The following is a 15,386-nucleotide window of genomic DNA, read 5'->3' on the forward strand; positions in this document are numbered from 1 at the left end:
AAATATATTTCAATGTTTTATTTTCCTACGACTGCTGTAGCTCGAGTTAAGCTAATGCTAAAGTTCATGAACTTTATATTCCAATGACCCTGTTTCTTTTAACACCTCATATTGTAGTTAATATTAAATAAATAATTATAATAAAATGACGAGTTTCGTTTTCTTCGTCCAATAAGAGCCGATCATCGTGAGGCGTTTGAGGACATCAGGACTTTCTTCCCTCGAGGGGTGAGGGGGGATGAGGGGGGATGAGGGGGGATGAGGGGGTCCTTCTCTTCCCGCGCCATATGCTTCACCTCCGCCGTTATAGTCTCTCTTTCACCAACTGTTGCACGGCTCTGACCCTTGACCTCTGGATTCACATCACCAACCTGCAGCTGATGAATCTGGACACACACACACACACACACACACACACACACACACACACATACACACTTCCCTCGTTTTCCTCCAACATGTTGTTCGACACAAACAGTTGAGATCTGTTGTGTAATTATTATTAATAAATCATTTAAAACTATTAATAGAAACTTCAACGTCTTCTCTGACTATTGAAAGTAGATTTAGCCTCATTTTTGTGCATCAAAAACACAAAAACAAAGTGTATTATTAAGTGTGTAATGTTTGTATTTTATTGATAATAAACCAGTTGACAAAGATATTGATTATATAAACGGCCACTAGTTGGCGCCGTTACGCCTCCAGCGATGATGTTGTTGGTCACTGATCGATGAGTGTCGCACACTTTTTGTGTTGTTGTGCTGCTTCATGTTCTTTCTACACCGGCTGCACTCTCTTCTTCACCTGCCAGTTCATGATGACAGGTTCAATTAAAATAAAATAAAATAAAAAAGTAATACTTTATTATCAGCAGTAGTTTTAGGTTCAGTTATTAAAGATGTGACGTGAAATTAAATCAAATTAAATTAAACGTTATGTATGTTATGGACATGAAACAACAATGGTTGACGGTTCAAACCCCAACAACGCTCGCATTTTGAGCCATTTTCCAAAAATAACTTGTGTGAATTAAAAGATGCTCGTAACTATGACGACGACGATGATGATAATAATCATTTCTAGACAGAGTTTTTAGTTTGTATTTTAAGAAACTTATTTACATGTTTGTTATTTGGTTCTGTTGCAACATTTGTGTCAAACTATTGTTTCCTAGAAGATAAAATGAACTTCTGATTTTTGATCCAAAAATCTTTCAATTTTCCAAATTTACTATTTAAACAAAGTTGACTTTTTAATTAAATATAAAGATTTGGAGGTAGATTTTATTTAAGTGTGTTATTTATTAAAGCAACTTTTTATTAACAGAAAATGTGAAATTTAAACTTTTAATAATAAATTAAGTTCTTTTTTTTTTTTTAGTATTTTTATTGAATCTATCAAGGAGGGGGATTGAAAATATTTTTTATTTATTGAAGCTACTTTGTTTGGATTGAAAATTTGTGTTTTTTTAAGTCAAACACAAAGGTCCGGATCAGAGATTTAAACAACTGCTAGTTTTTCTCTTAACTATAAACTAGACTAAGTACAACCTTCATCTCAGGACCCATCGTTCAACAAGCAGTTTCATGTTGATGAATTAATTTCTTCATTTAGTCTCTCGTTCTTTGCCTCTAGTTCAGGTGAAGCATCGTGACCTCTGACCTGTCGTGAGCTCCTGGTTCCAGGAACTTAACTCTTTATTTAAACCTGAGCATTTGTCTTCAGAAGCCGTTTTTTTTTTTTTTTTTACAATCGGCCTTTGATTCGACGCTACGACCGGAGACTCGTCTGGTTCCTTTGACGACTCTCAAGTGTCTCTTCGAGTGACACATGTCCGTCAAATGGTCGCCTTTGATCCCCATCGTCTCCTGTTTCACCGCATTCCCTTTCACACCCGTCGCCTCCTCGCGGACATCACCGTGACCCTGAACCCCGGAATATAAAATGATTTTAACTCTGACAGAACGTCTCACTGATGGTGTGTGTGTGTGTGTGTGTGAGTCTGTGTGTGTGTGTGTGTGTGAGTCTGTGTGTGTGTGTGTGACAGGATCTCACAGGCTTTCGTTACGAGGTCATTGGATCTGAGGTGAGAGCGGAGACGCCTACAGACTCTTTCATCTTCATGATCAGAGGGTGTGAAGGAGGAAGTCGACGTCCTCCATGATCTCCACACACACACACACACACACACACACACACACAGATCAACACACCTTTAAATCACACACACACCAATACTTCTATTTACAATATTTTATTCAGTCAAATCTAAGCACCAAACATGAAAACTACAAATACTCTACGAGCTGGAATAGAATTAAAATATTTATATTATTCAAACACTTTCTAAAAGAAGCATTTACTTGAGAAAAAAACCTCTGAGATCATCATGACTGCATTTTTTTAAAGTAAAAAGATAAACAAAAGTATCGTTTGTGTTCATATCAGTGAATCTGTTATTAAGTCTTGAATTACAAATTAAAAATGGATGTTTACAGCAGCGTCATGTCGATTATAAATGAGTCAGAAACAGGTTTAATTCCATTCAATGTTCAATTTAAAGCTAATTTTTTATTTATTTTTTTAATGTTCAAATCAAGAACATGATTCAAGTTTTTTTTTCCTCTCAAAGATTTTAAAACGGGGTGAACTGTTCGTCCAATAAATACAAATCCATATTTAAAAACAAGCAATATTGTTTTGCTACGACAATAGTACGGAAGTATATTCGTGCCAAAAACATATTTAATGGCTGAATGTTGATAATATCTTTTTTTTAATGGAAATGTTTTTGTTTTTTTAAGCATTGAATTTAATTATTTCTATATTAAAATGTTCAATTTGTTTTTCTTAATACACTGAATTAAATAATCGAATGTTTTTTGTTTAATAATATCGTTTTAGAATATTTTACAAATAAATTAACATTAACAATAATTCAAAAATAATTTGTCTAAATTCAATATTTTACATTTGTAGTCTTTTTAAATTCAATATAAAAATGTTTGAATAATAGGGACAACAAACCTGTCATGTGACCTTCTGTACGTCTCATGATTGGCTGAATTATCGATTACAAGTCAAATGTAACGTTTCAATTTAAAAATGATTAAATTCAAATATTAAAGGCTTAAAAAAAGCCAACATTAAAACCAACCATTAAAAAAAAAGAGTTGGAATATTTGTAAATGTTCTTATGACACAGATATACTTCCGTAACTACGGTCACATGATTTTTCTCAGGTAAATACGACAGGTTTCAGTAACAAGAGCTCTTCGTACAAATTCTATTTACATGAAGTCGCGACAGATCGGAGAGTTTTTCTTCCAGATCTCCAGGACTCTTTTCATCCGGGATGCCTTCGCTGGCTCCTACATTTCCCAGAAGCCACCAGTCAAGGAAGCAGGAAATAGAAAATCCAGACTTGATAATCCAAAAAGAAAAACGGGTCCTGAAGGGTCGAAACGAGCCCCCAAAAGTCAAGTGTCTCCACAGCTAGAACCTCTACCAGGGTCTCCACATGGACCGGCTCTGGCCCAGGATCTCCCGACTCTCCGAAACATCCGTGGAGCTCTGGTTGTGCTCGCTGTCCGTCTCGTCCAGGTCGGAGCACAGGTCCTCGCTGGAGGTGGTGGACGGCGCCGGGGAGAGGGCGGACGACGACGACGAAGACGAGGAGTCGCTCCTGCCACCGGGGGACCCCAGACCCCCGCACAGACTCTCGCCGCCCTCGCCGTGCCAGCCGCTGTGGTTGTCGCCCCGAGGCTCGGCGACCAGGTCCATCAGCACGTCCTGCAGGTGGTCCTCGTTCAGGGGCATGCACTCCAGGAGGTGGTTGAGGAGCTCCGCCGCCACCGTGGCGTCGATCCCGGGACAGCTGGACACGAACATGTGGACCTCGTGCATGCACTGGATGTAGCCGGCGGCGAAGCGTTCGCTGGCTTCGTGGCTCAGCGAGTCGCTCTCTGGACGAGAAATAAACCATCAGACAAGACACAACAACTTTTTTTTAAACTTCTAAATTCAATATTTTACACGTGTACTCTCAAGAATTACATTTTAAAACTGTTAAATAATGGAGCCACCAGACGATACCAATCGAGCACCGAGCTACTCGATCATACTTTCAGCCAATCACAGTCATGATACCGACATTTTTAAATCGAATTCAAAAGGCTACCAATTAAAATATATTAAAGTTGGACTATTTATTTTCGAATTATTGGAATTACAATAAGAATCTTTATGTGTAAATAAAAATTGAATTTGTTAATTCAACCTTTTAAAATACAAATGATTGATTTAAGTCACTCAATATTCTGATAAACTTCTATACATTCTGTCTGACAACGAAATAATAATCATTTCCTGCACTTTAGAATCATTTTATTTAAAAACTGAATTCTTCCACACAAGACTAGTAGTTTGTATTTTTATTTTAAGATATATTTTCAACTTTTTTTCCATTTAATTGAAAAAAGTTGATGCATATTTTTTAATTACATTTTTTTTTTTAATGTAGGGGAAGAAATAATAGTAAGACATTTTTTTAAAGTGATTTCTTATTTCTTATTATTATTTGTGTTTACTCTTTGCACCATTTAAAAACTCAGTACCCCAAAAACACATTACAGTATATCAAAACATGCAGTCCACATATTAATATTACAAATAACAATGATTAAATCATAATAAAAAGCAAATAAAATAATACAACTTTAAAAATAAGTACAACTAATGATATATATTACAGTATTATTCAATACTAATGGATGAAACATGTGCAGGATATTAATTCTTAGATAACATAAGAATGTGTTAATATAAAGGAGTTAAATCATAAAATATAGTTTTATATTAAACTAATAGTTGATGTTGATGATGATGTCTCCATACCTTGAGATCTGTTCTTCAGGATGTCCTCCACCTTCTTCACCGTCATCTCCAGCACCTCTGCGTTCTCCATCTTGGAATTCATCTGCAATAACAATAACAACATATTGTTATCAACGTGACTCCCGTGCGTCAGGTGACGTCGTGACCTCTGAACTCACGTCAGTGTCCGTCAGGAGAGACCTGAGCTCGTGCAGACTCTCGTTCATCCTCGCTCTCCTCTTCTTCTCCACCAGAGGTTTACGGATCTAAAGAACGAAGGAGGAAGAAAATAAATAAAATAATAAATCAAGGTCGTCCATGTTTACGTCGAATCAATGAGCGGCAGCGGTTTCGCGACAGATGATCCCATTTACGACACTTTTTTTCTCCCCCTCTTCCGTGTAGTTTTTCTCGAACCTTTCTGTCGCTTCTCTGGACTCCATAGTCGTCCTCGTCCTCCTCCGTGTCGAGTCCGGCGCTGCTGGGCCGAGCCGCGGGGGCCATGATGGTTCCGAGAAGGAGCAGCTGGGCGAACGGAACCAGCGAGAAAAAAGCGAGAAAATGGAGTCTGTGGTGCTGGTGTTGGGGGGGCGAGGCGCCCTGGGTTTATTGTGCGGTCCAAGAGAGTCGCGGCGCTGCTGCTGGTATTTATAGGGGCTTATTAACATGTGAATGGGGGGCGAGCTGAGAGCAGCTCGGGGGACAACAGGAGCCCGCACTGGCCCGGTCCAATCACAGGACAGCCCTTTGTCTCCGGACAGACCCGGACCAGTGGAGGGTCTGGAAGCACGGACTCGGTTGGTTTAATGTGTGTGTGCCGGGAGCGACCGCTTAGTTCGTCCACGACTCTGCTTCCTATGATATGAGGATAAATAATTTATAAACACACTTCAAAACACGTTTATTAAACAACTTTATAAATATATCTATATATCTATAACATCCCCTGTTCTTGTGTTATTATGTATCTTGGACAAAAAATGATCATCTTACTTGCTTAAAGTTATGATAAAGAATATTCTTTTAAACTTGAAAAAAAGAAAATTTGGATTAAACTACATTGTATAGAGAAAGATTCAAGTCAATTCAATTTTATTTAAAGTTTCTTATCATAACAAAGTTATCTCAAGACACTACAGTTGAAGTAAGACTATAGTTGATTAAGGAAAAACAGATCCCAGCGATTGGGGTTATTGCATGAATATAAACAGAAATTAATATTATATATAAACTCAATTTACTCATTTAGATTTATCTTGTATCTGGTTCTTCTTTTCTTTAAATTCAAATATTAATTCCAGTTACACATATTTAAAAAAAAAAATTTTTTTCCCCCAATAGGATTCATGTTGTACAAAGTGTCAATCTCATACTCTGATGTCTACAACTTCAGGTCACAATGTAATCTGACAACATCATGGTCCCTCGGACGTTTGTACCTAATTCTATCCACAAAGAAATTGAATTAATTGAATTATTCATGATTTGGATTTCAATGTTTATCTCTAATCGTATAATATATTTGTCCAGTCAACCTGTAAACTATGTTTTATAAGACAAATTGAGATTAAGAGGCTTTGAGATGATGTTAAATTATACAACATAGATAAAGGATCAGAATCAGAAATTGCTTCTTTTTTTTTCCCAGCAATGTAAGAGCGAAACAGGATTTTCCTTTTTTTTGTTAATGTGTAATTAAATCATAAATATATAAACAAATGGTATCACCAGGCCACAATACTTTTGCCCACAATGACAATAATATCACGATTATACAGAAATTACTGATATATTGCATATACATCGACATTTACAAATGTAATATTAATATGTATTTAATATATTAATTGTGGTATATAATACAATTCAATAGATAAATAGATGGATGGATGGATGGATTTTAGATAGATAGATCAACTTTATATATATATATATATATATATATACACTGTATACATATATACTATGACATAAAATATTGTATTATATTATTATGTAAATATTAACAGGACTATATATATATATATATAAAGATGGATGGATGGATGGATTTTAGATAGATGGATAGATCAACTTTATATATATATATATATATATATATATATATATATATATATGTACTGTATACATATATACTAAGACATACAATATTAACAGGACTATATACTGTATATATATAGTCCTGTTAATATTTTATGTCTATATATATATTATATAGTTTCCTGTTCATATTTTGGCATTAATACTCTATAGAATCAATCCTGATACAAATAAATTGTCAAAAACCGATTTAAAAATATCGTTTTTTTATTTTTTTTTATTACCAAGGCTTCCTCCCGAGCGCCCGAGTCGTGAGTCGAGCGTGTAAAGCCCGAGCCTCAGCAGACCAACGCGGCTGCTGGCGGATGTAACGCGATGCCTTCAGTTGGCAGCTGGTGCGGCCCCTCGAGCCGCCGCTGAATCAGCCGGGAATTAAGGGCCCTTCTCCTAAAGAAAGCGACAGGTGTTGGCCCTCGTTTGTTCTTCCGTTGTTTGGCTCGTTGTGTCTCACGTTGTGTCAGAAGCAATTCAATATTATTTCAATGTACACCATTTTTTTTTAGCGCGTTTTGAGAAAATCAAGATTATAACAGTAGCTTTAGGAGCGAATGGAGTAAATATTGGTTTTAATTACGGATACACAGGGAGTATACAAATATATGAAATGATTCTCACCTATTTGATGCAGTACAGAAAACACTGATACACAATTCATGAGATTTGGTCTTTACCAAGGTATATTAAAAAGTAGTTTTACGGTCAACTACCGTAGACTTCTATTGGTTAAAAAAGGCGTTTTTTGCTTGTGAATTTCATGTTTCAAGTTTTTTATAAAGATTTTTGGTCATCATAAAACAAGTATTCAAGCGTGTTAGTGATGCAATCATTTAATTGTGTTATGGTTAAGACAAGGATTTACTTTATACTGTTGACATAATGATGCAAAAAATACTATTACAGTAAAGAAAGAAGTGTCTTAACACATGTGTTTTGCCAACATTTACTCCAAATATATCTATCTATCTATCTATCTATATACATAGATATATCTATATATATATATTTGGAATGCTCCTAAAATCCTGATCGAACTCTCTCTCGTGCATCTTCAGAACCTAGTCGTACACATGGAACATCACCTGCTGCTGCCGGGTCGGAACATTCGGAGACGGAACAATAGTTCAACCTGGTCTTCGTTGCAACCCTCGGCCCTCTTTGTCATGGAAATGATCCGGAGCCACACATGCGTTGTCACAGGGGTCATGGTTCAGGTGATGGTGTTTTTTTAAGCTTTTGTTACACACTGTAAACGTGTTTATTCCTCCTCGTCTCTACCTGTGTGGTAGACCTGTTCTGAAGGGGTGGTGTGGGGGGGGTGTGGAGGGGGGTCTTTTGGCACCGCACAATATTCTGGTTCCAGATCTTTAATGGTGCAGACTGGACCGCGGGGAGAGCAGCTGTCTCTGCTTGCTTTTGTTGAAGCAGACGCCCCCCCCCTCCCTCACACACACACACACACACACACACACACACACACACACACACACACACACACACACACACACACACACACTCCCTCGGTCCCTCTTTCAAGCCCACCGCCCCGGCTCAGGCCGGCTCCATAAAGGATCCACTCTCGTCAGCAATAAAAGCAGGACGATGTCAACATCTGATGCTGATGTACGGCAGAGATAACTGTTGCGTAGACGATTAATGTAAACACAAACTAAGATTGAAAAGTGAAAGTTCATGTCAACACTAAATTATTGTGTATAGTAGTGATGTGTAGTTGATGTTTCATGAAACAGTTGACGAGGTCTCATGATACAGTTGGTAGGTTGGAAGTAGGAAAAAAAAAAGGTTTATTGAACAAGTGGCAAGCGGGGAAAGTCGACTCAATCTACAGCGCCATCTAGTGGACTGGTATTAAATAAAAGTACCAAATGTACTGTATATACAACTTCAAGTTATCCTGACGTAAAAAAAAAAAAGTTACATATTGTATTGTAGTTATGTGTAGTTAGGGTTTCATGGTATAGTTTAAGAGTAGGTATGTAGCGGATATATGCTTGAGTTGAAAGCGCCATCTAGTGGACTTTGAGAATTAGAACGATGTATCACAACGCCTCCTCAGCACTTTCATGAAACATCAACTACACATCACTACTATACACAATAGTTTTGTGTTGACATGCACTTTTTTTAATTGAAAAAAAATATTGACTATCTATTCATCTATGTAGTAAATATATTTCCTTTCACTGCTGTTCAGATTAACGCAGAAAAATAAATCCCTGGACTCAACGCTCGTGATCCTCCTGACGTCCAGCTATGCAGCTGTTTAGGGAATGTATAGTCAATCGGTTTCTTGTTTACGTGTCAAAAAATTAAGTTATAAAACTACCAAATGTTATAAACTTTTGTGTAGGTAGTTTATTTTAGTGTCTAAACAGGAAGGATCTGTCTCGCCTGCAGTTAATTCAAAACTCTGCAGCAAGAATTCTGACCCGCTCTAGTAGAAGAACTCACATTTCTCCGATCCATAAAACTCTTCACTGGTTGCCAGTTTCTTTCAGGATCAACTTTAAAATTCTGGTTCTTACTTTCAGATCTATTCAAGGTCAGACCTTCCATTAGTGATCTGATCCAGCCTTACACCCCCTCATCTTTTATCTTCCTCTTTCTCTGTGTTTGATGATCTACTGACTCCTTCAAGAAACATCTTAAGACGTTCTTATTTGTGCTTTTCCCTGATTTTCTGAGACTCCTGTGTTTGTCTTATGTGTCTGGTCTAGAAAGATCTTTACTTACTTACTTTATAATCGTGAAGTGGAGTAGAGATGTCGTGAAACATCCGATGAGGTTTCATGATACAGTGTTTCAGAGCAGGTTGGTTTTAAAATGATGTGAAGTTTAATTCGATATTGAACAAACACTGTCATCTAGTTTCTTTTAAAAATAAGAACATTGTGTCGTGAAACATCTTTAGCGGTTTCCCGCTGTTTAGCTAACACGTCGTACAATTTGGGTTAGAGGCGAAAATAACCCAATAAACACTAAGTTCTTCGTGGCCTAAAAACAGACGGGTTGTTCTGCAACTCTCAAATCAAGGATTATTAATGTATACAACTTTGAAATAAATATATGAACTAATTATTTTGATCATTATACATTTAAATAATTTAACTGAGTAAGTACCAAATGTATATACAACTTCAAGTTATCCTGACCTAAAAAAAAAGCTGTTATATATTGTATCGTAGTGATGGTAGGTGACGCATATATGCTTGAGTTGACAGCGCCATCTAGTGGCCTTTGAGAATGAAAACACTGTGTCACGAAGCTTCATCAGTAGTTTCATGAAACCTGATTTTTTTTTCTGCTGTTTTGTGAACTAGTTGCACAATTTGATTGGAAGAATTCAAGATCATTTAAAATGTAATAAGTGAAAATTAAGTTCATGTAATTTAGGAACATGTTTTTGTTCAACTCATTTTTTAAGGCTATGAATGCATGAAAAACTAACGTTTCTAAAACTAAATAAATAAGTTTGATGAGACTTTAAACTGACTTTGATCATAGGTTCAATCCCAATATTTTAAAAAAAGGAAAACAAAATAGGTAAAAGGAAACACAGTTTAAAAAGACAACTGTATTTACTTTAACTTATAAGCAAACTCAGTTAAATAAACATGAACTGAACTGACCCTAAACTATGCATCTTACACCCTCCACCCTCTATATAAGTATCTACAGTAGCCACATTTGGCCCCCGGGGCTTAAGTCTGACATAATAATAATAATAATAATCTATATATATATTTATTTATATAGCAAGTGACCATGTGTAAAAAGATGCTTAAGCAGTAGTAGTAGTAGTAACTAGTATGAAATGGGTAAATAATTGGAATTAAAACGTGTATTTCCCTGATGGTGTTGCATCGTGTACACATAAAAAACAGATTTATATCAAAGTTTTTATTAGGATTATTAATGGAGAGCATGTGTATCAAACTATGATACGTCAGGAAAGAAATCTAGACGAAGCATTTTTAATAGTAAATAAATAGAAAGTTAAGAGAATAAATAGAAGATTAATACAGGCCTTCTAAGAAGCAGGCTACAAGAAGATAACTCCTGGAAGGAAGTACTGAGAGAAGGTCTGCAGAGTCACGCCTACAACCGTCATGTTTGTCTTCTGAGCAGCATATCTATAAGATACATATCAGAGGAGGGTCTAACAAGCTCCACTACCAGGGTCTCCACATCTCCAACAAGCCCAGGTCTGACCCTTGAAGTGAACCCGACTGGTCTCGCCGAGCCCGACACTCGCTGTGGTGGGATCTGAGTGGGGGGCCGGGCGGCGGCGGTGGCGGGGGGGCCGAGGGAGGGAGGTCCCGTCTGCGCTGAGGAGGCTGAGCATCGCTGGACTTGGGCAGAGACTTGAGGAGGTGGTGCAGGAGACGGGAGCCCAGGGTCTGGTCCGTCCAGCCGCAGGTGAGCAGCATGTTGTGGACCTCGTGGACGCACTGGATGTAGCCGGAGCTGAACTTCTGCTGAGCCTCCAGGTTGAGGGTCGGGTCTGGGACAGAGAAGTGTGACGTTTAAGAGTCTTCTGTTAGAAAGAACACACTCCCAGAAAATATTCATTTTATTCTCATGAAAAAGCTATCGATTTCTTAGATATATTCAGGTTTTATTTTACAATATGATTATGGTCATTTTTTAAATGGCGATTAACTACATGATTTTGATGATTAATCGAGATTAATCGCATTGTATACACAATAACCCGATAATAAATTCAAAAGTTGTATTGAGGACAAAATGTAAAGTTTAGAAATGTAAAACAAAAACATTAATAGCAATAAATCATTATGGGATTTTGTGTATACAATGATTAAGTCGTGCAATTAATCATGATCAAAAAAATGTTATTGTTCCTCTTGATTTTCTGGAACTCCTGTGTTGTTGTCAGTATTATCATGACCTTTAAAGTATATATTTTATTGAGTATTGTTTTGATTGTTTAAGGGCTTTGTGACCCTGGTCTTCAAAAGCGCTCTATATATCCAAATAACTTACTTACTTACTTATATGATATATTATATATCTATATTTTTCCGACGTTGGGGAAGGTCACAACAGTTCACAAAAAAAGAATATATTCATATTATATCAAAACATACAGTATAATAATGTGATATAGTAATTATACACATTAACTAAAAACGTTATATATCTTTATTAAATATCAAACATTTGATGACAATACAAGACTTTATATGTCTAGTTTATTACGTACAGAAAAGCTTGATTATAATGGATTAATACCTTCATCAAGGAGGTAACACAAGGGAGTGTCTATCTGTTAACAAAGTGCCTTTAATAGAAATAATAATTCAATATAACCTCTATTCTTTAACCAGATATTCCAAAATACACAACCATTGTAACTGTAAAGGTAATACTTTTGAAATGTGACAGAAGTGTTTTATGATGAGATCACGATATAAGTATTGATGCTTATTATTATTATAGGAGTAAGGAGTTTCTTCTGCATTCTTACTGTTTATGTGTGGGCGCCCCCTGCTGGCAGATTGAGCTCATAGCTATGATTGATATTTGATATACGACATAACAGAAAATACATACACGACAATAATATAAGTTTTAAATATCTGTCAATACAGGTAGAAAAAACAATATTTCATTACTTTAATGTCTACTTTTGATGGTACATCACATGTCAACCAATTTCTCTCTTCCATACTGTATATCAGTAGACAACCCCAAAACTATTTTAGAACTTCTCCAAGAAATATTGTACATAATTATGTTGTTTTTCAATACAGAAACAAACATTGTGCAATAAATATTTTAAGGCACATATACAGACCAATTATTGGAAACTTTCTGCTACTAATATTGTGCTTTAAGATGATTTACTACAAGAAATAAAAATAAAAAACTTGGTACTTAATGGTACTTTAAATATCTTCTCTTGTTTATACTGTATATCAGCAGACAAATCCCAAATGGTTTTGTATTTCTCAAACACGACCGTTGTGATTCAATATTTTAACATAAACATATACAAACATTAATTATTAAAAACGTTCAACTTCTAATATTGTGAGTTAAGATTGCTTTCTGCTATTCTTTTTGTATATATATTAAAATATTTTTTTAGGTGAAGGTCTGTAGTTTGTGTGCAGGTGCTGCCACCTACTGTTCAACTTTCAAACCTGTTTCTAAACATCTCCACGTGACTTCTTACAAACAACCCATCATGATAAAAACCGATAAATATGAAGATTCTGGTTAAAAAGCCTGATTATAAAAAAAATAAAAAACAACTTCTCACCTGTGAGTTTAAGGCTCTGGATGTTCTGCAGGTGTTTGACAGTCATCTCCAGAATATCCGCTTTCTCTAGTTTCGATTGCTTTTAAGAGGGAAAACAAAACACATTTATAAAGTATTTTCTAAAGCTGTTGTAAGTTATGAATCACTCACGTCAAGTCTAAAAGCTCCGATGACGGTTTCCTTCAGCTGATCCAAACAAGTATTGATCCTCTCTCGACGCTTCCTCTCGATCAGAGGTTTCCTCAGCTGAGGGACGAACAGAAGAAAAAGAGAAAGTTTTTCTGAAAGTCAAACAAGTCAAAGCGACTCCTGGTATTTCTTCTACCTTCCTCTCCTCCTTGACGTGTTTCCCTCCATCGCTGCCCACGCTTGACGCGGTCATGACTGGATGTGAGACCTGCTTCTGGGTCTACACTCTCTGCGCGCGTCTCTAGGGCCCGGGGGGCCCCCGGCGTGGCCCTCTTATTTATACCTCCATATTAGCATGTGAATGATCCGGATCGTTGGCTGAGGGGATTTTCCCACACACGGGGTCCCATCCGTCAGGACTGGCAGGTCAGGGGCTCCATTCAATAACCAATGAGAGGAAGAAAAAAAAACACCCACGAGCGACAGATGTCGTGGATTGAAACCACGCACCTCCTTCTCTCCTCCACCCACGAGCACTTCCTCCTGTCACACGACTAAACTACAAGGGGGTGCAGTTACTGGGATCTGCCCCCGGGAGCAACGTTACACCTGGACAACACAATTCTGCACAAAAGTCTGACAACACAACGCACGCCAGAGGAAAAACAAGAGGGCGTGAAGGGGTGTGTCGACAAGAATCTGACGATACGATACGTATCGCGATACACGGGCAACAATACAATATATATTGTCATGGTGTAGTAATAACTTTTTATTTATATTTAAGTACTGCCAAAGTTGTTTTTGGTTCAATTTGTTTTTGAAACCCAACATCAGATTCATAATTTGCTGGAGTCTACTGTATCCTCTCGTCCTCAGTTATCAGGATGTAATCACTGCCGCCATCCAGCGGTCAGTTTAATTTGCGACACAAAAATGAACAAACGTGCCCGATGTTTGAATGTTAGAATGTACATTTTAAAAGATATATAAAATCAATATGATACAAAGAAAAATTGAAAAGAAGATAAATATTGAAGTGTATAGATATTTTTCTTACACCTGTTTACAGTATGTATGCAACACAGAGCTAAAAAATGAATTAAAGAAGAATAAAAACATTTCAAATATTCACACAAAAGCAGACAATTAAACAAAAACGTAATAAAAAAAACATGCAATAATATTAAATACTTTACTCAAGAAACCACTAAAAAATAAACTTGATGTTCAAGTTTATTGTGAGTACTAACAACACTCTTTGAGAAATGTCCCTCACAGTTAAAGTGTGGCCCCGAATTGTACATATATACTGTATTTAAATTTGATTGACAAGAAAATGGATAATATACCATAACACATGGATTATACTTTGAATCTCTGTGACATAAAGGAGGCCACTACAATACTACATAAAAGAAAAAGAATAAATAAAAGAATAAAAATAACAAACAAATTAGTATTAACAGTTTCTAGTCTGGAAAGCCCTGTAGACCTTGAAAATGAGTCAAAAGGTCACTCGTTGTCTAGATCAATGCCAAAAGACAAAATCTAAATGGTAATATTATTGAATAAAAAGGTATGAAAATAACAATAGAGTGCAAGATATTTCTATGTCTAAATAACATGTTTTTGTTCTTCTACAATCTGCAGACAATCTACAATCTTCTCTCATCCGTTCGTCCTGCAGCAGCTTTGATCGCTCAGTGTTCAAGTGTCTGACATCTGCTGGTGGATTTTGCATTGAACAGATGTCATGTTGACCACACGCCCCCCTCCAACGTGGGTCCCTAAAAAACTGAAGGCCCCTGTTTGAGGGAGCCACGCGACTGCCGGGTCGTGGGAACAGGGTCAGAACAATGGCGAGCGTTCATCCACAGCTAATGAGAGCAGAGAGAGTAATAACCCCTGGAGAGGCTGGATGGTCCGGCTGGAGGAGCAACGGCCAGTCGGCCTTGTTGCCATGGGAAC

General features: G+C 36.9%; 2 protein-coding genes across 2 annotated transcripts; both read right to left on the reverse strand.

The window, feature by feature from the left end:
• Positions 1–2,260: 2,260 nt before the first annotated feature.
• Positions 2,261–5,664, reverse strand: her13 (hairy-related 13). Its single transcript, XM_087795363.1, has 4 exons — positions 5,297–5,664; positions 5,059–5,145; positions 4,901–4,982; positions 2,261–3,969 (listed from the first exon to the last, which is right to left on the reverse strand). The coding sequence occupies exons 1-4, from the start codon at positions 5,381–5,383 to the stop codon at positions 3,509–3,511; spliced, it is 717 nt and encodes a 238-aa protein (XP_087651489.1). The 5' UTR covers positions 5,384–5,664; the 3' UTR covers positions 2,261–3,508.
• Positions 5,665–10,957: 5,293 nt separating this feature from the next.
• On the reverse strand, positions 10,958–13,688 carry her8.2 (hairy-related 8.2). The gene is made up of 4 exons (XM_087795859.1): positions 13,612–13,688; positions 13,437–13,532; positions 13,287–13,365; positions 10,958–11,501 (listed from the first exon to the last, which is right to left on the reverse strand). The coding sequence occupies exons 1-4, from the start codon at positions 13,666–13,668 to the stop codon at positions 11,170–11,172; spliced, it is 564 nt and encodes a 187-aa protein (XP_087651985.1). The 5' UTR covers positions 13,669–13,688; the 3' UTR covers positions 10,958–11,169.
• Positions 13,689–15,386: the final 1,698 nt, after the last annotated feature.

The sequence above is a fragment of the Callionymus lyra genome, chromosome 7 (assembly GCF_982586985.1).
Source record: "Callionymus lyra chromosome 7, fCalLyr1.hap1.1, whole genome shotgun sequence".
Classification (NCBI taxonomy): Eukaryota; Metazoa; Chordata; class Actinopteri; order Syngnathiformes; family Callionymidae; genus Callionymus; species Callionymus lyra.